Here is a 25,668-nt window from a genome sequence, read left to right on the forward strand (position 1 = left end):
TATCCCCAATCGCCTTTCCTTGCAGACAAGGGCCTCAGCTGTCTTAATATGTGACCTTGAGCAAGTCAAGTCCCTTCTCTAGAAGGCGTTTTCCCATTTCCATAATGAGGACAGGTGTCTGAGCTGCCTGCTTTAGGGCTGTCATAAGAGTCTACCTTAGCGTTTGGAGAACCAAAACACAGACAAACATGGAACGAGCCAGGGCTTTGCAGACTCCCAGCTCTGACACCAACTAGCTGTGTGATCTTGGGCAAGTGACCTAGCCACGTGGAGCCTGCCTACATCATCTGAAGAGTGGGGACAGTACCAGTGCCCACCTCACAGGGCTGTCCTAAGGCCCAGCAGCCCGGGCCGCCCCTCCTCCCGCCTCCTGCCCGCCTCCAGCCAGCCGGGGCCCGCACCTGCGCAGCTGCTGGATCTTGTCGCGGTAGCGGTCGTAGAAAGGGTTGGCCTGGAGCTCGGCCTCGGCCCCGACCCCGCTGCCGTCGGCGCCCCGCTCGGGCCGGCCCGAGCCGCGGCGCACTGGGAACACGCGCAGCTGCGCGGGTGACACAAGCCCCAGGCCCAGGGCGCGGCTCCGCACAGCGCACAGGCCCCGGTAGAGACCGGCCACCTGCAGGACCGCCGGTCCCGCGCCACCTGCAGCCGCCACCACCACAGCAGCCATGGCCGCCCCCGCCTCCTCCTCCTCAGGCGCGTCGGCCTCGGCCCGCGGCCCGCGCGCCCGCTCCATCCCGCTCCGAGTGCGCCGCGCCCGCGCTCCGGCACCGAGGTTCCGCGCGCCCAACGTTCCGGGCGCAGGAGAGCGGCTAGGCGGGGCGGGAAGGAGGGGGCGCGCCGCTCTGGCCCCGGCACTGCGCGCTCTCGCCGCCCTGTGTAAGCCACGGCCCGCCTCCTCCAGGGAGGCTGCCCAAATTCAACGCCCTTCCTCCCTCTGGGACCAGCAGCCTCTGCGCGCCAAGTCCGCTCTCTAAAGCCAGCGGACCTCCAGGTCCTCGCGGTGCTTGCCCCTGGCACTTGCTGTAGTGCCAGGTACTCGCTGTAGTAGTCCGTCCTTCAGCATCGAAGGTCCTTCATCAACTATAATCACAGCAGCAAGCTTCTCTTTACTGAGGTTGCTATGTGCAGGACACTGATCGGCTTCATACTCTGTGTGGCAGGTATTATCTTCATCTAACAAATCAGGAAACTGAGGCCGAGAGTAATTATGTGACTTGTTCAAGTTCTACCCGAGAGCTGAGCTCTTTTCAAGATGACAGCTGCCTCCTAAGCCTCCTTTTCCTCTGCTTCCTGACATCCTCCTTGAACTCCAGCCACACTGATCTATTCTCTCCCAAAGAAACACCAGGATTACTCCTTGAAGAGTCCTTATTCAGGCCCTTTTTGACCCCTGGAATCCTCTCTCTCCATTCTCTCAACCCAAATGCCACAGTCTTCCTTACCGTGTGAACCAGGTGCGAGGTCCTGGGGTCAGGGATAGTGACATCAACATCTCTGTGTCCCACCTGCTCACAGAACGGGGCCAGTCCTGGAGTGGGCTCTCTGGGACAGTACTCATCATCAGGTCCTTCTTGTCTGGGTTTTGTCTGATTGAAACCCTTCCCGGGACAAGGGCAGAGCCTTCAACTCTGCTCAATCCAACCTATGCTCATGGAGATCAGCCCTGAGCCCTGCCCTGTGCGACGAACAGTGTAATGGAAGATGAGTAAGTCCTTCAAGTATGCCAGCCCATACCTGGCTCACACTCCTCACACTTGCTGTTTTCTCTGTGGATTTGCATGTGGCTGCCTCCTCATCATCTAAGGGCTCAGTTCACATGTAAGCACCTTCAAGGGACCTAAATGACAAACCCCCCATCTCTTTATAGTCTTTATCCCATTGCTCTGTTTCATTCTCTTTATAGCAGTTATCATTATCTGAAGTTCTTAGATCCTTGTTTATATTAATTCATTGAGCTTACATTCTGGAGGAGTGAAACAGACAATAAATAAACATATAATGTTAGGTGATGCTACATGCTGTGCTGAAAAACAGCAGGCTAAGAGAGAGAGAGATAAGGGGACACTTGAGCAGAGACCTGAAAGTAATGTGGGAATACTGGGGGAGGAGCCTTCCAGGTAGAGGAACAGCAAGTGCAAAGGCCCTGATGAGGAGGTTATTGAGTCTGAATGAGTGAGGGCACAGCGGTAGAAATGAGACCAAGAAGGTATAGGGAGGGTTAGTTAGATTGCTCATGCCTTGGTTAAGGACTTTTATTTTAAATCTAATGAGATCGGAAGTTACTATATGTTTTAAGCAGCGGAGCAACATGATCCTTTTTAAAAGGATCATGCTGGCTGCTGGTGGAATTTAGGGTATGTGGAGGCAAGGATGGAAACTCTCCCAAGGGTGACTAATTTGTCCTAGTTTGCCTAGGACTTTCTTGGCTCTAGCATTGAAAGCCCCATGTCCTGAGAACCACCCCAGTCTTGGGCAAACCAGGATGTTGGTCACCCTACAGGGAGAACAGTAATCTAAGTGAGAGATGGTGGTACTTGGACTAAAGTGACAGAGAGAAAAAAGTGGCCAGATTTTGGTTGTATTTTGAAATAAAAGCCTACAGATCTTGCTGGTGGAGTCAGTGTGGGTGTGACAGAATGAAAGGAGTCAAGGATGACTTGCAGGTTTTTGGCCTGAACAACTCGAAGGACAGAGATGCTACTTATGAAGAGGAGGAAGGCTGTAGGTAAAGTAGACTTTGGAGGATGGATAATCAGAGTTTGGTTTTGGACATACTGGTTTGGGATAATTTAACAGACTGGCAAGGAGGGATGTCAACCAGGTATTTGGGTATGAGTCTAAAAGTTCTGAGGAGCATTCCAGGCTGGAGAGATACAGTTGTATGCTGTCAGTGTATAGTAATATTTAAAGCCAGGGGTCTGGGTGAGATAACTGATGGAATGAATGTAGATAGAGCACTAAGAACTGAGCCCTAGACATGCCTATATTTAGCGATCAGGGGAAAAGGGGGAAACCAGCAAAGGAGAATGGAAAGTAGGGGCCAGTGATATAGGAGGAGAGCAAGGGTAAGTGGACCCTGGAGAGAATTCTGTGCTGAATAGTTCCCTAAGTCACACACTGGAGGACTATAAAGAGGGGAGTTATTAAAATGGTGCCAAGAAGCTGAGCTACAAGCAGTGGTGCAACCTACTGGGAAGGCTGACTTTTAAGCTTAATTAGGGAAGGGCTTTCTAACTGAGCTGCCCATAAATGCATCAAGCTGCCTCAGGAGGTGGTGAGCAAGTTCCTGACTCAAGTGAGTACTGAGTCCAAGGGGATTAGTTGCTGTGTAGGGAAAAATCTACCCCCAGGAGTCAAGCATGGTCCTGATGGTAGGACCAGATGGTGTGAGATGAACTAGACAACTCTCAAAGTTCCTTCAAATGGGAGATGATATGATTCTGGGCAGTTTGTCACAGAGTAGGGCAGCTGAGCTGAGTCCTGAAGGATGAGTAGGTGTTCAGTGGTGGGAAAGTGGGCAGGGGCACTCCTGGGTGAAGGAGCAGCATGAGCACACCTCCAGAGATGTGAATGAGCAGGGTCTGTTCAGGAGTATGGACTAGGCAGAAGGGAAAGGTGTGTGGAGGATGAGGAGGGAAGTAAGGCTAGCAGGAGATGCAGGCCAGATGGTGGGGAGCCTCACAGGGCCTGGTGCCTGGGAAACACTTGTCAGCACTTAAAGGAAGGTAACTAAATAAAAGACAGTTTGTTGGAGCCAAAGAAGGAGGTATTGACCAATTGGTTCCCTTGAGCAGGTTTTTTCCTGCAACTTGGTTAGATACTTTTTGAGAACGGGCTGCCCAATGCTGTGTGTTCCTTGTTACATTCCTCACTGGGGACAGGTATCCCATCAACTGTTCCCTAAAGATCAGCAACATCAGTAAATCCCTGAGGGATGACGGCCCTTTCCTGGGGTCTGCTCTGTGGGTTCACCATAAGGGGTAGGGGCAGACAATTCAATAGGTGAACCAGTCTCTGATAGAAGTAGTAGAGACACTCCACCCAAAAAATGCCACTGGATGATGTCCCCTCCTTCCATTAACCCAGGACCACTTCACAAGCACTACCCCTAGAATGCCCAATGCTCAGAACCCAGTGACCTCTCCTTTAGAGAACAAAGGGCCTGGGCATTCTGGAGACTCTGATTGGCTGGGCAGATAGGCTGACTGGCTGGGCAGATGGGTGGGTGAGTTCCCTCTCCCCAGAGCCATCGGCCAGGTACCAAAGCTCAACCATATGGATTCCCAACAGGAGGACCTGCGCTTCCCTGGGAGTAAGTGCTCCTCCAGTCCCTGTCACTGGACTTGTGCCTTAGGGCTTGGGGACAAACACTTTGCATGGATGGGACAGTGCCTGGCTGCATGGAAGAGAGCTAAGCAGTTAGGAGATAGTCTACTCTAGAAAACTAAGGATTCTTTTAAGGCAAAGACCATGCTCTGATCAACCAGAGAAGATACTATCAATAGCCCAGGACCATCACAGCTGAATGGAGTGGGATGGGACATTGGTGGCTCTGTCAACTGATGAACTTTCACTTTTTTTTTTTTTTTTGAGATGAAGTTTTGCTCTGTTGCCCAGGCTGGAGTGCAGTGGTGCAATCTAGGCTCACTGCAACCTCCACCTCCTGGATTCAAGTTATTCTCCTGCTTCAGCCTCTCAAGTAGCTGGGACTGCAGGCGTGCACCACCACACCTGGCTATTTTTAAAATTTTTAGTAGAGATGGGGTTTCACCATGTTGGCCAGGCTGGACTCAAACTCCTGACCTCAGGTGATCTGCCCGCCTGGGCCTTACAAAGTGCTGGTGAACTTTTACTTCTTGATGGACTTGCCCATAGTGAAACTTCTCAGTCTGATGGATTGGATGGGTCCTGGGTTAGGAATCAGAGGCTTGACTGAGCCTGGGCAGCACATGGCCTCTCTAGACATAGCTTTTCTGATCTGTAAAGAGTTAAAGGTGGTGCTTAAGCTTCCTGGAAATCTAGCTTTGACTGAGTAAGAGAATGATGAGGCAAGTCAACGAGGGAGGGAAGGAATGGTGAGAGTAGTTAAGTGGATGGAGTGATTGATGAATGGGTTAAGTGAAAGAGGAATGAGAAACAGTTCGGGCCCCAAGCTACAGCTATCAGCCAGCATGCCTCTTTTTCTTTCTTGTTGCCTTAGTGTGGGTCTCATTGTACTTTGGATTCCTGGGGCTGTGTTCTGTGATAACTGGAGGGTGCATTATCTTTCTGCACTGGAGGAAGAACTTGAGGCGGGAAGAGCGTGCCCAGCAGTGGGTGGAGGTGATGAGAGCTGCCACGTTCACCTACAGCCCACTGTTGTACTGGATTAATAAGCGACGGCGCTACGGCATGAATGCAGCCATCAACACGGGCCCTCCCCCTCCTGTCACCAAGACTGAGACTGAGGTCCAGAATCCAGATGTTCTGTGGGAGTTGGACATCCCCGAAGGCAGGAGCTATGCTGACCAAGTCAGTAACCCCAAGGCGGAAGACCCCGCTCCCCTGCAACCTGCACTGCAGGGGGCTCCACAGCAGCCCCAGGCCAGCTCCCCATTTCCACTTCCCATCTTTCAGGAGGTGCCCTTTGCCCCACCCTTGTGCAACCTACCCCCGCTGCTGAACCACTCTGTCTCCTATCCTTCAGCCACCTGTCCTGAAAGGAATGTTCTCTTCCATTCCCTCCCGAATCTGGCCCATGAAGACCACAGCTTCAATGCCAAGCCTTTTGCTTCAGAATTGTAGCCTCCTCTCACTGAGGGTGGGAGCTGCAGGAATCAGGTGCAGAGTAGGAAATGGAACTAACCTCAAGAAGGCGGTATTGACAGAGGTCAGGACCCACCTGGATGTCATGCTATGAAATTAAAAAAAAAAAAAAGTCCAAGGCTCCCTCGTGTCTCATTTGCTGTTAGGAAGGCAATGTCCTTCCTGTCTGATGGGGTCACTTTGCAAACCAAGTTGGTTGCTGAGTCTCACCAATATGAACTGGCACTGGAGGTTGGCTGTGGGGAGACGCACTGAACCAGTACTTGTGAATGGACTCAATATCCCTCTGTTCAGTATTTAAAACAAAAACGTGTGCCAGGCCCTGGCCTGGGTACCCCAAGGCACTGGTGTTCTGTGGGATGTGAAGCACAGTTGCCACAAGAGTGATAGCTGCTGAGGGTGTGAGCTATGGTGATTTACAGTGGCTATGGCACAGGCAAAACGAGTCATCACGAGCCCTGTGAGCCACACTGCACTACGGGATGAAATACATTCTTTGTTATTATCTATGATGTATGTAGCTCTTACGTGGTTGCCTCTGTACATTATTTCTAACAATTCACAAGAACACTGCCAAATGGATATCATGATCCTCCTCTTATGGATAAGAGACAGGTTCCAAGGGCATATGCCATACCTTTCTTAGTTGCAGAGCCAGTTCTCAAATCTACATCTGCCTTTCATCAAAGTTACTGGTATGAAAGTCATTGATCATCAAAGGTACTGATCTTCCCACCATACACCATAGTGCCCCTTCCCTAATGACATGTTGTGTTAGAAAATGCTTGGTGAATGCTTTGGATTGTACGTAGGGTGTCATTAAGTTGGTCCATGAATTGGCTTGGAGGAAGGGCTGGTCAGTGAACTGCCTAACATTATAAGTAGACATATGTCCATAGTTTTTACCTTTCCTACAGGAATCCATGTCCCCCTCCCAAAAATTAAGATCCATCACATGGGAATATTAATAATGTTTGTACTTCTGGAAATGGTTCTAAAAGGTGAGACAAAGATAATACTGGCCATTTGGCTCCAGTTTTGAGGTAAGAAAGCCCAGCTCTATCATAGGATATGTGTTTCTCCCTTTCCTTTTGGAAATGAACAAATCCTTTCATTATATTTGTAAGTAATAAAAGCTTTATGTATAGTCATTTACATAATGACTAAGGGGGAAGGTCACCAGATTCTGTGTGCGGGGAAGGGGAGGAGGTATCCAGAATCTAGCAAACAAACATGTAGAGTTAATTTATTTTTTTTCTGTGTGTGAAAAAGCTTTAGCTCCTCTATGACCCCTCTTTAGCAACAGATTTTAAGCTTTTTTTTTTTTTTTTTTTAAAGGTGGTGGAACATTTATGGCAAACACGCTTTTATATTGATTCTCAAAATATAAAACAGGCCTAAGTGGAGCATCTTGGGTAGACACAGAGGCAGGGCTCACTCCTGCCTCACCTTGCCCCTCCCATCCTCTGGATGCCTAACGCCTGAACCTTGCGGCCTTTGCTTCTTCAGGCCAAATATCACAGTCCTTAAGGCAGATTCTTAATTACTTTGGGCCCACCATGTGTTACTCCTTGCTTTCAAAAGGCGTAAGGCGTCCATAAAAATAGAAATCAAAGCAGATTTTTTTTCCCCTTAGAAATCGCAGGGGAGTGAGAGAGGCTTTAGTCAAGACACATTGAGAGAAAAAGAAATTTTTTTATTTAGCTAAATTAAAATGGCTGTGTTACTTATATGAAATATGCAAAGCTCAAATCAAGTCATGGAAACCCTGAATTCTCCCTAAACAGAACCAAAATTGCTTATATGTTACCAAAATAGCTCCACTAAAACAAAGTAGATTTAAATTTCTTAATATGAGAAAACAACAAGGTAGGTTAGGTTCGTATAACAAACAATACACGCTCTATAAAGTCTCAGGAATACCCAAATGTGTTCCGGTTTGGATATGAAAGAGGGACCACATCTAGCTGGTGCTGGTAAGCAAGCCAATGAGGTGTGCAGCAAACAAAACCTGTCACTAAAAACAACTCAACAGGCCATTATAAGTATGAGCCCATCACAGCCAAAATCCTCAACTGTGACCGGCAGGACCAGCAAGCGGGGGTGTTGAAGGGGTTATGAACAGCAACCATAAAGAAAGGAATCTCCAACAGAAGGGACAATGGCCAGCAGTAGGTGACGGGAACCCACTCTTCAGCTCTGTTGCATCACACACCTTCCTGAGGGTCAGGCACCTCTCTGCCTTTTAGATGACACCGCAGTCATCTCGAAGTCAGGTATTCTCTTCTTTTGGTTCTTCTTTTTCTATGCTACCTTTTTGCCTCTGTGATTTATGGGGAGGCTCTTTTAGTAAACATTATACGAGATAGTACAAGGCAAAAGAAAACAAGGACCAAGAAGCAGTGAGTAACTTAGGAAAGCAGCAGTAGGAGCTGCCAGACTGAAAAGGTAAAAGGATTTAAAACCAAAACCCAAACCAAATTCACTATCCAGTCTTCCTCTCAGAGATGAGATATGGCTGGTGAGGCTTGACTACAGCTGAATACAAGTCACAGGCTCAGTAAGTTAAGACAACATACAAATAAAAGTACCAAATTCACACTAAATAATAGGCTTATGGGACGCTTAAGCCAGTGAGTCTGCTCAACTCAGGAGTTCAAGATACCCTACTTTTGCCTGGAAGATATAGTACTTTCTCAGGCTGGATGACAAAAATATTCATAGATCTGAGAATGCAGCATAAACACCTCTGCCAAATTTGGTAGGGGGAGCGGATGGTACTATATACTGGCTCAGGGATGATACTAGTCAGACAAGCACAAGGTAGGAAGAACAGAAGATAAATCAAAAAACAAAATGGATTTCTCCACATATAGCTATCTGATGCAAGGGAAAAGTACACACAACAAAGAGTTAAGGTGTCTTCAAAGTATCTGCCTATGAATAAGAATCTGAAACTAAAAAGGACAAGCTACATTACCCTCAAGTATATTTCATATAAATCAGTTTTCAAAAAAATACCTTCCAGGTACAGACATACTATTTATGGTACAGTATATACAAATATAGCAGTATAATTCAATTTATTGCTAGAATTTTATTTGGTTGTTAGAAAATCTGTAAGGGTGTATATATATTAAAAAAAGGTGGAGGGTGAGAGTGGATGGAAGGCAGCCAGAAGGGTGAGTTATTTTCAAGTTACCTAAAGTGCCAGGCTAATTTGTTTTAACCTTTCCAAGAAAGTGAAACTGAGCATAAGCTATAATGAGATAAGGGGACACATTCATGGGAAAAGACTTCATTTTGCTTTAACTAAATTTTAATACTTCTAGAAAAAAAATTTAAGGTTAGTCAACACCAAGCTGAACATCATGTAAAGAAAAAAACAGCCCTTAAATGTTTAAGGGTACCGGACTGTATCCATGGCTGAAGGGCAACCTGAACAAAATTAAAAAGGAAATGACCTCCACTAAAGAAGTGTGTGGCATGAAAGCTTCTCTACTTTCTCCCTGACTTGGCCTATAGCAATGTTAAGTTTTCGTAGTTTTTTTTTCCTTTCGAGTTGTTGCCCCAAGACTGCTTCTAAGAACACCACAGCAATTCTAGACTCAACATACAGGAGACATGGAGGTATTATTTCTTTCAATCTAGGGATCTTTCATGCCAGGTCCACAGAAGCATTAATAGGAAGTATTGTACTTGCTTGTATTAGATTTGAAATACTTGCTACCACCATGTGAAGGCCCCAGCTCCAGGCCTGCCCTGCTATACTTTGGCATCCTTTGGATAGAAAGCCTCTAGCTACTTCTGAGCTGATAATTGTAAGGAAACGGAATATTATTTCACATGTTTCATCTCACAACCTTTTTGGCTTTAGTCATCCCCCAGAGAAACATATCAGGCTCTTGATTAGCCTCTAGGTAAAATCTCAAGGGGTATGGTTTTCTGGGTCAAAATTAGAAGCAGAGCTCTCTTCTAAAGCTCTGGGTGGTCAGTGTGAGACAGTGGCTGGGGAATTTAGCCCTGCCATTCAGAATGGAGATTGTACTGGTGGTGGGAGCCAGCTACGGCTTTAAGACAGACTTAAGTGGGTGGGTGGGGGAAGGCAATCTAGCTCACTCAGCGGGGAAAATGGAGCTCCCCAGTGGATAACTTTTTATGCTCATAAACCCTGAAATAGTACTAAAAATGAGAAAAATCCCCAAGACCTCTCTGATTCCCAGGTTAGGTTTAGCTGAGGGAATAGGAACAAAGAACCAGAATCCTACTTTCATGAGCCATGCCTGGAGTCAGTACTGTCTCCAGTGTCTACTCCCTGAAATCGGTTCCTCCAGCTACCAGGACAAACCCCCTGGCAGCGCCTGGGCCTTTGAGAGATGCCTTATGGAGACATGGATGCAGTTTCAGCTGCCACCCACACCAGATCAGCAATTTTTAATAAGTCATTTTTTCACATCCTGTTCAAAACCATTCTTCCTACTTTCCACACAATATGCACAATGCTTTCTTTCATTTAAGTATTTACACACAGAAAAGGCCTATCTTTTAAAGAAAAGACATTTTCTGAGTCTCTATAAAGTGCAGCTAATTTAAGGCAAATTTAAGTGAAATATAAAAGGTGGCTTATTCTCTCTCTATATACATTTCCCAGCTTTAAAAGATAAGGTCTCCTCCCCTCAAAAAAAGGAAAGAGAAAAAAAGAGGGCTTTAATTTTTTTTTCTGGCAATTTTAAAATGTAAGATCTTACTAGTTTTAGGAAATCATAGATTTCTGAACATCATAAGTAAAATGGTCTTCTTCTTTAAAAAAATAACTTTTATATAGCTTCTTCAAACAAGTTAAAAGGTGGCAAAGTATCTGCTACAGTAGTTTGGAGGACTAGAGGACTGATGGGTAAGTAAGGGTTGTTTTGTTGTTAGGTAAGTAGATATTAGGCAGTCCATTTCTAAAATATGCCTGATGAGGCTAGATACCTAAAGCTACCCTTAGCTCGAGGAATGAGTATCTTCCATCTCCATCGGAATCAAATGCTCTCAAGCTCTCTGGTTCTGGCATAGCAGAACCTAGGGAGGTCCAGATTTCCTGGTAGGTCAGCTTCCCATCCACGTCCTGGCCAGCCTTGTGGAATAAATCCTGAAGATCTGTCAAAAATGAATTAAAAAAATGTATATGTCTAAACATACAGCTAAATTTAGTTAAAAGTAGTCTCAACTGAATTTAAAACACTAAAAGAAAAGCTACTCCGCAAATTTTATTTCCATATGGTAAAGTTTAGGATTTCACTAAATCAGAAAGACTAATTTTTGATTCCTTAAGAATATTAAAAAAAAAAAAAAAAAAAAAAGGCTGGGTGCAGTGGCTTACACCTATAATCCCAACACTCTGGAAGGCTGAGGCAGGAGGATTGCTTGAGGCCAGGAATTTGAGACCAGCCTGGGCAACACAGTGAAACACTGCCAAAGTAGAAGCAGTGACAGATAATCGCAGAAGAATGAACGGTCTCATCTTCTCTCTGTCCAGTGTCTTCCCTTTAGATTTTCCTGATGTTATTCTTATGTTGAAGGGGTGAAAAGGAATGCAGAGGCCTAATGAGTTATATGATAGGAGCTAGCCCATAAAACAGACTGTGGCATATCGTGAGATTTCTTGTTGGATGGCTGAGTGGAGACTGGAGGAATGACTTGGAAGCCCATAAAACAATCCCAAACACTCATAGCTTTCTCGGTTTTGATAGGAAATCTAAAGCTCAAAGAGGAAAGTAACTTGCCTATGGTCATGTAACTCTTAAGTGGAATAGAATACAAATTTCTTTTTTTTTTTTTTTGAAGCTAAAGTCTCGCTCTGTCACCCAGGATGGAGTGCAGTGGCGTAATCCTGGCTCACTGCAACCTCTGCCTCCCGGGTTCAAGTGATTCTTGTGCTTCAGCCTCCTGAGTAGCTGGGATTACAGGCACCCGCCACCACACCCAGCTAATTTTTTTGTATATTTAGTAACGATGGGGTTTCACCATGTTGGTCAGGCTGGTCTCGAATTCCTGACCTCAGGTGATACACCCCCCTCGGCCTCCCAGAGTGCTGGGATTACAGGTGTGAACCACCAGGACTGACTTTTTTTTTTTTTTTTTTTTTTGAGGTGGAGTCTTGCTCTGTCACCCAGGCTGGAGTGCAGTGGCGTGATCTTGGCTCACTGCAACCTCTGCCTCCTGGGTTCAAGCGATTCTCCTGCCTCAGCCTCCTTAGTAGCTGGGATAACAGTTGTGCACCACCATGCCTGGCTCATTTTTGTATTTTTAGTAGAGGTGGGTTTTCACCATGTTGGCCAGGTCTCAGACTCTTGGCCTCAAATGATCTGCCCACCTCAGCCTCCCAAAGTGCTAGGCCACCACACCTGGCCTAGAATACAAATTTCTTATTAGCTAGTCCAGTGCTCTTTCCACTATGTGACACTGTCTCTCTGGATCCAGAAATTAAGCAGCTCAAGAACTAGTGACTCAAAAGTGTAATGAGATACCATGTCATAATCACTAGGATGGCTATAATAAAAAAAGACAGGCCTAAACAAGCGTTAGGGAGGATGTGGAGAAAGTGAATTGAACCCTCATAAAGTGCTGCTGGGAATGTAAAATGGTACAGCCACTCTGGAAAAGTAAAGGAGTTCCTCAAAAAGTTAGGGCTACCATATGACCTATTAATTCCATTCCTAGATATACACTCAAGGGAAATGAAAACATACGTTTACATAAAAACTTCCACATGAATGTTCATGGCAGCATTATTCTTAATAGCCCAAAAGTGAGAACAATCGAAATGTCCATCAATGGATGAACAGACCAAAATGTGTTAGGTCAACAGAATGGAATATTATTCAGCCATAAAAAGGAATGAAGTACTGGTACATGCTCTAACATGAATAGACCATAAAAACATTATGCTAAGTGAAAGAATCATATTGAAAGAAAAAGCACACACAAGGCCACATGCTGTATGACTCCATTTATGTGAAACACCCCAAATAGGCAAATCCATAGAGATAGTGGTTAAGAGACTAGTGGTTGCTGGAGATTGGTGGGAGAGGTGACTGGGAGTGACTGTTTAATGGTTACAGAGATTCTGTGCGGGGTGATGAAAATGTTCTGGAATTAGATAGCGGTGATGGTTGCACAACCTTGTGAATATACTAAAAAACACTGGATTAAATGCATTTTAAAAAGGTGAATGTTATGGTATGTGAATTGTATTTCAATTAAAAAAGAAGAACCAGAGGACTATATATCTCTCCAAAGTGCACGCTCTCTACTTTTAAAAAATCAGTAAACAAGAAAAACAGCAGTATTACTAGTTGTTCTGTATCTTCTTTTTTATTTCAATGGCAATATTGAGCCAAAATAGTTAGAGAATGTTTATCAATAGTTTCTTCTGGTATTTTCTCAAGGGCCTCATCACAAACACTTAGGAAGGTCAGTTATATACATAACTTTTTTATTTTTTATTTTTGAGACAGGGCCTCCCTCTGTCACCCAGGCTGGAGTGCAGTGGCATGATCACAGCTCACTGTAGCCTCAAACTTCCAGGCTCAGGCTATTCTCCTGAGCAGCTGGGATTACAGGGTGTGCGCTACCATGCCTAGCTAATTTTTGTATTTTTTGTAGAGATGGGATTTCATTGTGTTGCCCAGGCTGGTCTCAAACTCCTGAGCTCAAGCCAACTGCCCGCCTTGGCCTCCCAAAATGCTGGAATTACAGGCATGAGCCACTGCACCTGGCCGTATATATATAACATTTAAAAAAGACTTGTGTGCCCATAATCAAATAGAAGATTTAATCTCTAATACCAAAGAAGGTCAATGAGCTTTATGTTTCTTTAAAAATCTTCCCAAATTCCTTTAATTTCATCATTTATTCCACACCATACCTAGGTTCAATAGGCCTCTTGCTGTTTGGTATTCAGGAAGAATAAAAATAACTTGAAGGGAGGGAAAACAGTTGCAGTGCAAGGTCCAGTCCATCAAGGAGCTCCTATAAACAAGCATCTGAATAGGGCCCTACTCTCACTCCTACAATAGGTGCAGCAATGCAGCTAATAAAATATCAAAAGCTCTCTGAAACGCAGGAAAGCAGTGGGACACTTGTTCCCAACATCTTACACCAAGTGGCTAGCTGAAGAATCCTGTTTCTTTCTTTTTTCTTTTTTTGTGGCATGAATTTACACAACATGCCACACTACGCATTTGGTTAGCAGTATTCAAATAAAAATATGATTGCTGCCTCAGGTCATTCCAAAAGTGTAGTCATTCAAAAGTATCTAAGGCCTATGCTGAGGACTCAAGCACGAATGTTAAGACTGCTATTCCTTAATCTGACCTAATAGCTTTCCCCCATTCATTCTCATCAAATCTTGATGTAACAATGGAAAGTGGCAGGAAGCTTGCATTCCCATTAAACGCAACACTTTCCCTCCTCCCCAAAAAAAAGAAAGAAAAAAAAAAAAGGAACAGGGAAGAAAAGTAATCACATTAAATGGTGATACAAAAATTTAAGTCTTCTATGCTTTAAGCATTTAATTGCAATGTGTAGGTAACTCATTCATTTATTTAACAAATATTCAGGAGTACCAGGTACTGTGCTAGGGGCTGGGAGTAAACAAGACATAGTCCCATAGGAAATTATATTTTGTATCTCCCCAGGAAATTACAACAGAGTGACATATGCTAAACAGGGGCAAACAAAATTTAAGAGCACACAGGAGGAGCCTAATTCAGTCACGGGAGGTAAGGAAATGTTCCTGGTAGAATGGTATAGAGAAGAGCCAGAGCAGGTGGGGTGGACAGGAGCAAGTGATTTACCAGGCAGCCAGCTAATACAAAATCAGGAGGCACTAAATAACACCATGAGGGATAGAACACACACTGTTGGAAGCAATGCAAACACATTTTTCTGTGAATCATATCCTTTCTACTAATATTTTGCTGATTTTCAGTAAAAGGGCTCTTCATTTTTGGAGGGCCCTGACAAACAGGGTCAACTTTTACTTTATTTTACTAATCTCATGGTATTGTATTTGCTTTCATGCCTTCTCCATTAGACTGTAATATCCTTGAAGAAAGAAAATGAGACCATATCTTACACTGTATTCTTATTGCTTAGCACTAGGTTTAATGAGGCACTCAGTGAATGAAGATCCTAAAAAACAATAACAGAAAGACAACATAGTACACTGGTTAAAAGTGCAAGCTTTGGCCAGGTGAGGTGGTTCATGCTTGTAATCCCAGCACTTTGGTAGGCTGAGGCAGGCAGATCACCCTATCTTTACTAAAAATACAAAAAATTAGCCGGGCATGGTGGTGCACACCTGTCATTCCAGCTACTTGGGAGGCTGAGGCATGAGAATTGCTTAACCCTGGGAGGCGGAGGTTGCAGTGAGCCCAGATTGTGCCACTGCACTCCAGCCTGGGGGTCTAAAAAAAAAAAAAAAAAAAAAAAAAAGAAAGTACAAGCTTTGGCATCAGACTGTCTCGGTTTGCGTTCTGTTTCAACCAATTATTTGCTGTGTGGACTTAGGCAGTTTCCCTATCAGTAACATGAGTATAATACATAAATACTTATGTTCATGGAGTGGTTATCAGGATTATATGACATAATGCATATCAAGTATCTGGCACTTGATATCTGCTCAATAAATGTTAGATCATATATATTTTTGACAAGTGAAAATAAACATAAAAAAGTTATTACTTGGAACATTCCCATTACTACCCCATGGTATAAAAATTTACCTTCAATGCTAGAAACTCCTGGTAGAGAGACAGGTCTTAGTTGGGCAGCTTTCTCAACTGGATCTCCAAGAAACTGTGAAAATTTTGGCAATGCTGATGGCTTTGATGTGAAACTCTCTACTTGCTCTGTAACAAATACATATAGTTTTATTTAGTATTATTGAATCTAACACCAAAGTAAACAAGTATCGAAGGTCACCTTTTAGGAAAATTGGATATACAATTAATTTAGAGAAACATTTGAGAATTAAGTAGCATAGTGACTACGTGAAGTTAAAGGCTTGGATTGAGACATTTGTGGGCAAGGGAGGACCAATCAGTATTATACTACATTAAGGTTTGCAGTAGCAGTCCCATTAGAAGATCTTACAGTACAAGCTAGCATTATACATGTTTAGATGGTAAGAGTTTAAGCTGTCAAGTGACAAGAACATAGAGGTTGGATATCAAAGATCTTGACATCCTGGGAGATGTGCTTTAAACCTAGTCTAGGGGTATGTGTCACCCACTAAGCTAGTGCTAAGAGTGCGACCGTAAGATGATGTAGCACAATGTTAGGACAAGGCATCTCACCACAATTCTGTCTCCTATCTAAAAGAGAATTCAAGAGAGGTTGTACTGCTTTTCTAAAACAGAAAAATACTTGTGTGCAGAAAGGGTCAAAGCCAACACAGTCCGGTGCCTTGATTATGTCCTCACACGGTCTAAATCAGTGGAGGCTAATGTATCTGCTAATATTGATCAGACAGGTCCATACCTAAAGCCAAAGACCCTTCCAACCCAAAGATGCCATCATTATTTTTGTTAACGATTTTCAGAAGGACGAACATTTATTTTTAAATACATGTTATGCACTTACAGAAGGGAAAAGACTCCCATAAACAACTTTCAGGGCTGGTTTAATATACGCTACGACAGTAACATTTTTGCCTATAATTGGATGCAGACAGCATGGAGAAGTCTATTTCCAGCTAAACATTACCGATTCTTCCCTTAATAGACTAGAGTACAAATCATGTACAAAATGGGCCTTTTCTAAATGAAAGCAAAGTGTATCAGCTTCATCTCGGTGCGTTCAGGCATCACTCGCTTGGTGCGATCAGTACTGCTGGAACACCTTCCCTGCTCCCCGTGTGGGAGGCAAGCTGCTCAAGCCTCCATGAAATATTAAGAAGCTGGCTCTGCTCTCACCTTCATCGGTGGTCTCTGGAGGCCTGTTGCTCTCAGGTTTGTTTGTAAGAGCACTGATCAGCTGGAGTTTCTCTCTTAGCTTGGATACCTGAGAATTTGAACTATCTTCTTTCTGCCCAAAACAAAGATTACAGAAGGTTTAAGGTGGTAGTAAGACTTCATCTAAATGTCCACTGTATTCCCAGAGCCTGTTTAGCTTGTACTGCTTGACCCTCAGTAGGTTCCCTATAAAGACAATAAAAGAATGAATCAACATATACTGGTGATGTCTTTGGTCCTCAGTGCTGATAAGTATCTTGCTGGATTTGAGACCATTAAGGGAACATTATGCTACAGATGATCTGATTCACTGTGAACATTTGGCTGATGGGGGAAGGAATGCATGTGTCAGCAGTAAAGGATATGTACCCTTGCTCAGGGGCCTATCTAACACCCATTTCCTAAATGAGCAGGATCTTGTTTTCTAGGAGCTATTTCACACTAACTAAATAACTTTCCGAAATATCTTGCTTCACTGTGTGACTAGACCACTTCAGGCAGAATTTCATGCTCTTACCACCTTACAAAAAGAAGCAACTGAACAAAAACAAATTACAAGTTTTCCCCTGATCTCCCCTGGAGATGATTCAACTGGTGGCAGAAACTGTTAGGACACAAAGAAGGAGCTGTAATATTTCTAATTCAAAGTCTTGCTTGCTCATATCTTTTAAAGTTTTTTCCCCCATACCCTGCCTCATTCCCAGGAGTATTAAGAGTGGCATAAACAAATACATTTAATTATAAAAAGAGAGACATCTGGTTTCTATGAGGCTTGTTTCTAACTGCTTAGACAAGTGTGAAAGGTCCTGAGCCTATGCTTAATTAGAACACCAACTCATTACACATTTTTTATTAATTATGATGATTTACTTATCTTGTATAATTATTATGTATTTACTTATCTTGCCCCTATCTTATTTCTACTCTAATAGTTACTGTACAGTAGTTCACTTAGTTTATTTAGGGAGCTAAAATATGAACATATGTAGTGAAAACTAGGTACTAAATGCTTGAATAATTAATGGTAAGGAGAAATTGTATCTGGTTAGGATGTCTGGATAAGGCAGGACAAAGGAACTGATACACTGAGATGACAGTTAAAAACAACAAGGGCCTGAAAGCAAAGCCAAGATGAAATTTATGTACATGTGTGTACTAGTGTGTTCTGCCATTTATTGTTAAAATGTGTACTGTGGCTGAAATTGCTACTATTTTCTGATAGTAACTCCCTGTTAGTTTTTTGTGCTCAACATTTATATCTGGCTCTTAAGTTTTTCTGTCTTCTGTAGGTGAGGTTTAAAAAAAAATTTGCAGAAGCAGTTAGAAAACTCAACAAAAGCTTAGCTTATGATGCATTAAAACCTTAATATATTGTGACTTTATCTAGATAATATAAAACTATTAAGGAAGTAAAAATAAAGATGGAAAGCATTACATTAAAAGCTGCCTGTACTGTGGTTCCACTTCAAGTTCCTTTCCTCTGAACCTCAGATCTTCCCAACTTCTCAAACATAATATGCATCTGAGATGGTAATTTAGTCACTTGGTCATAATCTTCCTGGCTTTTCCTTTATCTTAGCCCATGGTTTAACTCTCTAATCAGAGAATACTGTAATCACACTTTCTTTCCTGGAATATCAAAGCATATCATAGATTGCTTGTCTTGACAGTATATCTGTCTGGGAAGAACAAAAAAGGGGAAGGTACAAGGTGAAGGGAACTGGCTGAGGTTTAAATGGACTATGAATAAAATGAGATTGCAATATAAAAATAGGAAATAATTTTTAGATGAGACACCATTTTCAGATTATCTGTGCCTCTGTACCCCATCATCAGTACAGATAACTTACTGTCTTAGCATAAAAGTCATTTCCTTAGGGAAGCCTTCTTGATCTTATCATATCCTGTATTTGTCCTTTATAATACTTATCATACTCATGATACATGACCTGTTCAATTATGTGTTAACGATTTTCTGACTGACAGGACTTTGAGCTCCACCAGAACAGGGGTCACATGTCTGCCTTGCTCACTATGGTCACCCCAGCTCCTATTAAAGTGTTTGGCACAGGGTAGGTGCCTAAAAAAGTATTCATTTATTCACTAATATACTAATTGCTTTGTTTTGAAGTTTCAACACATGAGACCAAAAGTACTCCCTTTGAAAAAGCAGGAGATCAAAACCACAGAGATGCTGCTGCATTTACTTTTACTTCAGGGTAAGCCTCCCATTATTTACCTTTATGTTTTGGATTTTTACTGTATTTGTTTTGTTGGTGACTTGATCCAAAGACGCTCTTTTCAGAGTGGCAGATCTATCACCCATCTTAAAGGGCAAAACAAAAACAAACAACAAAAAAGAGAAGATTAAAGGCAAACATTAAAACTTGAACATCTAGCACTTTTAAATAAATTGGTCAAACTTATTTAAAGGATCTCAGAACACTCTCAACAGAAATTGCAGAGGAGTGGGAGATGGGAGGAGAGAGGGAGAAAGGCCAGAGAGACAAAGTTGAAACTAGTGCTTCTAGCTGTTTCAGTCACAAACTTTAAGACTTCGAAGGATAAAAGGTGGTAGAACTTTTACCCAAAATATCATACTGAGTATGATGCTGCTCTAAGAAACAGTAGGACAGATGGATACTATTACCTATTTTCTCTGCTGGAGAAATATAAAGTAGGGGGAGAGGGCAGAGACAGTAAAGAGAGTTTAGGAGTGGTAAGTTTTCACAATAAGCTTTGAAAACTTTCAAGGCATAACACTCATCAACAAAAATTCTTAGCCAACCTAGTTTAGCTGAGTTCAAAAGGCTTTGTAAAATAAAGCTTCTTTAATCTTCACAGCTTTGTAGTAAATTATACACCCCTGTAAAGCAGGAGGGGGAATAGGTCTTCCCACTCCACCCTTCAAAGCCAAGTCCAGGCAACCTGCCAAGGCTCCACTGTGGCAGAGCCAGTTCAAATGCTGCTTTCCATGAACCAGGGTTCGACTTTATTTGTGGGCTTGCTTCCAGCTTTGGTGGTTACTTGAGTTTATGGCACAATTTCTTGTATTTGGTTTCTATTTTTAAATATATGCCTGTGTCTTCGCTGTACAAAATCTTTAAGGGTGGGGGCTGCAGTTATTAAACAAAGAATCCACGTGGATCCCTGCACAATGTTTATGTGAAACTGCACATTTTATTCACAGCAATATGAAAACCAGTAAACTGCACAGTCTGCCAGCATGAGCGACTTAGCAGGTCAGTTTCCTCACATGTAAAATAAGGAGGTGAACTCAACGACCTCTTAAGCTGGGGAGCTGGTCTGACCTGATCTGTTTCCTGACATATGCAAAAGGTTCCCCTTAATATATAAACAGCAGGATAAATATGAAAGCCAAGTTCAGGCTTATAGAAATGGTAAAAGATTTTTGGTTACTATCATTTTCATGGCTTCCACCCCTAACAACTTCGAAAAGAAAAGATCCAGAAGGCTCTTGGAAACACGTGCTAGCGCTTCCCTACCAGATGGCTCACTGGTAACATGACAGTAGCCTTGTCATCTCTGCCAACAACTTGTGGTGAGGCCTTGGTAAGCGACTTGACCTCTCCACATCTCCCTCTCCAAATCAGGACAAACACTGCCTGGCCATTCACATCACACAGCTAGTGTGAGCATTAAAGGAGACACGGATTAAGCACAATACAAACGCGTAGCCTCTCAAATATGCCAGAAGGCTGTTCTCCAAAGGTGGTGGAATGTCATCCATGCACAGACAAAACACACTGCATGTCACAAAAGATCAGAAAAGGCTTACCATGCTGAAGGACAGGTTTGCTTTCTTTTCTACCTTGCTCATAGCAACCACATCGCTTTCTATCAGGTTGACTCTCTGGGTAAGATTACTGACTGTCTCGTTCATTCCCTCGAGTTTAAGATCATTCTGTCTCTGGTACCCCACTAGGGCACTGTTTACCTCCTCTAAAGAGCTGTGAAGGTACAGGATATCCTAGAGTGGAAATAAATAAAGTTATGGAATCCACTAAAGACGTAAATTAGACAAGCAGGCCAGCAGCACTGAACAACCATTACTATGTCAAGTACTGAAGTAAACTCCTTTTCCTGGTTTTGACCATCAATCATCTGTGTCTGCTTTGTCCCTCCCACTCTAAATTGTTCCTTTTGGAATTGTTTGGCCTCAGCTAGACAGGAGGGGGAAAGAGGGAAGAGGACTACCTACATGATTCACTCTTTGGTCCTAGAAAGCTGAGAGCTTGGGAATTGATTTCCCCAATGTTTACCTCACCTGCTGGCAGAAAGGCTTGCTGGGTTATTAACTGAAAGGTCCATTAACCTAATTTGTCAGAACGAACCTTCCTTAGGAACAATACCAATTACTGAATTGGCTCATGTAACAAAACCATAACAAGTAATGCATTATTTAGTATAAGATTCAATTATTTTTATTGACATCCTCCAGTACTGATTGCTACTTAAAAAAGAATGATAACTATAGGTTTTAAAGGGCATTAAACCCAGGACAGGAATTCTTCTTAGTGAAGATTTCCTCTATTCTCTTTAATGTGATTCTGAACTCAATAGTCTTTTTTCTTCCCTCTTGCCTTTTCGTCTTTACACTTTAGAAAATCCTGATTTTCAAGGATATGCTTTCTAACATTCTTAGAATTTACTGTGGCTCAAAATAGCCATCACTCTGCATTAATTTGCTATCCATTCATCTTTAACCTGCCCAGATAGCTATTTTTCATAGTTTCAGGATAATCTGCTCATTCTAGGTCTTTCAAGGTAAGAAAAGGAATTTACTCCACTGATTGACATGCGGGGAAAAACTGCAAAGTGCCAAAGAAGGGATGGACAGCAATATGGATCCCCGAGATACCAACACACATTCCTCTCTGGTCAGCTCCCAGGCAGGCAAATAAATATAGGAGGCACCTGCTGAGACACCAAACACTAAGCCCAAACTATCTGGCTGCCTCTGAAGTGCACTGTGATCACAGGGAGTTAAGCCAGAGATAAAAAGCACCTGTTTCAAATTCTCACTATGGGTTTTATTGTCAAGTTCTGATGTGGCTGAAGGTGATGGAATGATCTGGTTGCTTCCAGGAGTCTCCTTCAAGAAGTGCTGATTCTGTTAAGAGGAAAGGTTAGTGTAGGCAACAAGGAATTATTAGGTCTACTTAACTATCTGAAATTGTCCTAGAACATTCTAGCCTCCCCCAGAATACATCCACAGATTAATCAGTAAGAATTGCCTGGGAACATACAGGCTAACCAGTCCTGTGCTAGGTTCTAAGAGAACCCAGCTTGAGCAGGCACTAGGCCAGCAGCACCTAGATTACATCAGGGAACTGAGATCCTCCTCGTCTATTTCTCAATCTCTTAAGGAATGAACTCTCTAGAAACCATTTCTCCTTTGCCCCATTGCCTGTACTCCCAGAGAAACTATAGCATCACTGTAACTTTCCAGGGACCAACTCAGTCTCAACCTGGGACAGTGTCATAGTTTCCACTGGACTCAAGAGCTTTGACATTAAAAAGGCAGCCAGTCATGTAACCACTGGCTTTGGGCATTTAGCATAACCACCAATCATGTGCATTATTAGTTTTTCCCTTATAGCATTATGCTAGGTAAGACTTACATTTGCGGGTTATTTTTCCTTTCCCATTCCCTTCCCACTGCTCAAGTTTCTTTCCAGAGACTGAAGTATAACATGTTTATATACACTTTTCCTTTAGTGAGGAAAACTGCAGGGCTTAATCCTTCAGAGTCTATAACTATGACTTATCTAGCATAAAGAATGACAGTAGGAGGATTACTATTGGCAGCTATGGAAATTTAAAAGAGACAGATTTAATTATAACACAATGCAACTGGTGAAAATAAATTGTTTTCCTTGAAATCTGAAATCAACCCTGTTTTTAATAAGAAAACCAAAAGGCAACAATAAAGAGAAAAGGAGGAGAGAAGGACGGGGGAATCCATGGTTCTAGAAAGCAGGAAGATTTTAGTTAGGTAAAATTATTTTAGAAAATAGTGAATTACTTGAGAGCATAATCAAGATATTAAAATAATAAAAGAATTGCTGAATTAGAGGGGTCTTTGTTACTATGGGTCACAGAGTTACTCAGCGGCAGTTAGAACCAGAACCAGGGGTCTGGACACCCAGATCAATGTTTTTTCCTCTGGGTTAGCCCCACTAAGTAACACAGTGAGGTGTGCCAGTCCTGAAGAAAATGGAAAAAACTCCCTTCTAGAGCTAATACAGCCCAGGTCTCCTTGGTACAGACTTCTCAATTTAAACTTGGAATCTGAAGCTTGCAAAGAGCAGGTGGGGGTGGGGGGCAGATCCAGAAATTGGCAGAGAGACTAGGGAACTTTTGTGCGCCTTGAATAGTCCTGATTTCAGATGAGTTACACATAACTCATCTCCCCAGCAAGATGGCAAGGGCTGCACCATCCTTTTTTACCCTTCATAAATTCTTCCTGGGGCTGTCACCCGTTAAGTGACTGATTGAGGCCTCTGAATGACTGCGGACAGCTTACATCTGCAGCAGCACTAAGTGATCCAGAGATGTGAAAAGAATTCCTGGGCACTGGAGTGAGGTTTGCTTCTGTCAGTTACCTGTTGCTGCCTAACAAATTATCCCAAAGCTTTGTGGCTTAAAACAACAACAATTAAGTATTTCTCATGATTCTGTGGGTTGACTGGGCTCAGCTGGGGGTTGAGGGATGGGGGTGGTGCTGTTCCATGTGTTGTAGGCTGCATTTAACTGACAGCCTGGCTGGAGCTGGAACATGCTAGACAGCCTGCCTGTCATCCAGGAGCACACGTTTCAGCATTTGGGAGTCTAAGAGCCTTGCTCAAATTCCCGATGCACAGAATAGTGAGAAATAACTACTTGTTTTAAGTCACAAACTTCTGGGGGTGCTTTGTTATGTAGTAATAAACAATGAGACACTTTTCCACTTTCCATTTTCTCTCCTACCCATTCCATCCTCAGGAACTGTGTCTTATTACCTTACTTTCTTCAGTAATATGTTTGCAAAAGATTTGGCTTTTAATTCTATCTACCACAATTGCTTTATTAACAAATTATAAAATAATCAATGTATACTGTGTATTAGATCTTTTGAACAGATGCCTAGCAGGGCCTTTTCAGATTAGTGGAAAGTTGGCATCATGACTCTTACACAAAAAAGGGTGAGAGTAGGAGCATGCTGACTTGCTGGGTCTCCTTACCATATCACTCTGCAGTAATTCCATCGTTTTCTTCTGTTCATCCACAGTTTTCTGTAGTGCTTCCACAGCAAGATGGACACTGTTTAAAGTATTGCCAATGGAAGCTACGCTCTGAAGGGAAACACATAGGAAGGTATAAAAAAGCTTTAAGAGACAACTGACATGCAATACACTGTACATATCCAAAAGGTATAATTTGAATGTTTTGACACATATACAATTGTGAAACCAGTACCACAATCAAGATAATAAACACTCATCACCTCTAAAAGTTTCCTCCTGACCCTCTGTAATCACTCCCTCGCCGCTCGTTCCCAGGCAACCACTGATCCACTTTCTGTCACAATAAATCAGTCTTCATTTTCTAGATTTTATATAAGTAGAACCAGTGAGTAAGTCGTGCTTTTTAAAGTGTGACTTCTTCCACTCAGCAGAACTGAGATTCATCCATGTTGAGCCTGCTTGGCAGGCTGATGAGCAGCACTCCATTGTGTGGCTCTGTCACAGTTTATCTCTCCCCCTGCTCATGGACATTCAGTCCGTATTCCATATTTGACTATTACAAATGAAGCTGCTATAAACATTCATGTTCAGGTCTTTATGTGTGGACTTATGGTCATTCCCCTTTATCATGTGCATTCTAATCGCCATAATACCTAGCAGGTGAATGGCTGATCATATGGCAGATCCATGCTTCACTTGTTAAAAAACTGCCCAACTGTGTTCTAAAATGGTTATGCCATTTTACATTCCCACCAGCAGGGAATGAGAATTCTTGTTACTCCATATCCTCATCAATATTGGTACAGTCATTCTTTTCAACTTTAGCCATTCTAATGGAAATGTATACTGTGAATTTAATTTACATTGCCCTAATGAAACACTGCCCTAATGAAAATCAGTGTTTCTAATTATTTCAAATATCTTCAAACTATGATTCCATGTAGTGTATACTGAGTTAATTCATAGGACTATCTCTCTCTCTATATATCAATCAATCAATCAATTTTCTTAATTTAAATGATTTTTCCTAGAGGAAAACCAAATCTTCCCTAAAGAAAAAATATTAGTTTATAAATCTGGAACCCAGGGATAAGGTTCTCTCACAAACTGCCTCTGTCAATCCCTGCTGTGGGCTGGCAGATGGCCAAGCTAACACAGTAGACTGCCACTTGTTAGGAGCAAAGGACACTTCGAGCAAAAGTGGGAGGGAACCATTTCTGGCTTTGGGAAACTCAACATTGCAGAGATGAAAGAAAAATTCATTTGGCAGTGTTTGTTCTTCCTTTACTGTACAATCCTGTCAGCAACCATTGAATAGAGATATGAGTAGTGGCTTATTTTGCTTTCATTAGCCCTAAGGAGCCGAAGTGGACAGGGAACTTGGAGATATAATTCAGAAGCCATGTTTTAAAAAAGGCCTGTCCTAAGGGAACATCTAAAAAGGTGTTACTATTCAGTGAGTTTTGGCCTTTTCAAGACATGCTGACAGTTTTATAGTGCTACATTAGTATTTTTAACCAAGGTCATTTTTATTACACTGATATCCAAGAATCCAAGAGAACAGGAGATGATGTTAGAAAACATTACATGAGATACAATAAAGTTAGGCA

At 42.7% G+C, this 25,668-nt stretch overlaps 3 protein-coding genes across 10 annotated transcripts in view; 1 reads left to right on the forward strand and 2 right to left on the reverse strand.

The window, feature by feature from the left end:
• Nucleotides 1-1,476, reverse strand: part of ATPAF1 (ATP synthase mitochondrial F1 complex assembly factor 1) — a 35,738-nt gene extending 34,262 nt beyond the window's left edge. For all 3 annotated transcript variants that reach the window (XM_025362524.1, XM_025362602.1, XM_025362439.1), the window contains exon 1: nt 402-1,476. In XM_025362524.1, the coding sequence (XP_025218309.1) occupies nt 402-733 (332 nt within the window). In that variant the 5' untranslated portion in view covers nt 734-1,476. The remainder of the gene's footprint in view (nt 1-401) is intronic.
• On the forward strand, nt 807-5,907 carry TEX38 (testis expressed 38). Of its 5 annotated transcripts, none has more exons than XM_025362898.1 (2): nt 807-1,818; nt 5,201-5,907. In XM_025362898.1, exons 1-2 carry the CDS (start codon nt 1,779-1,781, stop codon nt 5,782-5,784), a joined length of 624 nt encoding a protein of 207 aa, XP_025218683.1. In that variant the 5' UTR covers nt 807-1,778; the 3' UTR covers nt 5,785-5,907. The 5 variants fall into 5 exon arrangements, with proteins under 5 accessions (XP_025218683.1, XP_025218850.1, XP_025218768.1 ...); XM_025363065.1 differs by having other exon boundaries at nt 1,685-1,818; nt 5,352-5,907; XM_025362983.1 differs by lacking the exon at nt 807-1,818 and adding an exon at nt 4,169-4,312.
• Nucleotides 5,908-7,480: 1,573 nt separating this feature from the next.
• Nucleotides 7,481-25,668, reverse strand: part of EFCAB14 (EF-hand calcium binding domain 14) — a 42,480-nt gene continuing 24,292 nt past the window's right edge. Inside the window, exons 5-11 of one of the 2 annotated variants that reach the window (XM_025362221.1) lie at nt 24,056-24,166; nt 21,838-21,942; nt 20,608-20,799; nt 19,048-19,134; nt 16,770-16,881; nt 15,579-15,704; nt 7,481-10,947 (exon numbers count right to left, since the gene is read on the reverse strand). In XM_025362221.1, the coding sequence (XP_025218006.1) occupies nt 10,772-10,947; nt 15,579-15,704; nt 16,770-16,881; nt 19,048-19,134; nt 20,608-20,799; nt 21,838-21,942; nt 24,056-24,166 (909 nt within the window). In that variant the 3' untranslated portion in view covers nt 7,481-10,771. The remainder of the gene's footprint in view (nt 10,948-15,578; nt 15,705-16,769; nt 16,882-19,047; nt 19,135-20,607; nt 20,800-21,837; nt 21,943-24,055; nt 24,167-25,668) is intronic. The other variant, XM_025362308.1, reaches the window with a different exon arrangement.

Source organism: Theropithecus gelada, chromosome 1 (genome assembly GCF_003255815.1).
Source record: "Theropithecus gelada isolate Dixy chromosome 1, Tgel_1.0, whole genome shotgun sequence".
Taxonomy (NCBI): Eukaryota; Metazoa; Chordata; class Mammalia; order Primates; family Cercopithecidae; genus Theropithecus; species Theropithecus gelada.

Excerpts from the sequence above, each read along its gene's own strand:
- TEX38 (XM_025362898.1), top strand. The coding sequence starts at position 1,779 with ATGTGGCTGCCTCCTCATCATCTAAGGGCTCAGTTCACAT. Across the intron at positions 1,819-5,200 it reads TCTAAGGGCTCAGTTCACAT|TGTGGGTCTCATTGTACTTT; the intron begins GTAAGCACCTTC and ends TTGTTGCCTTAG.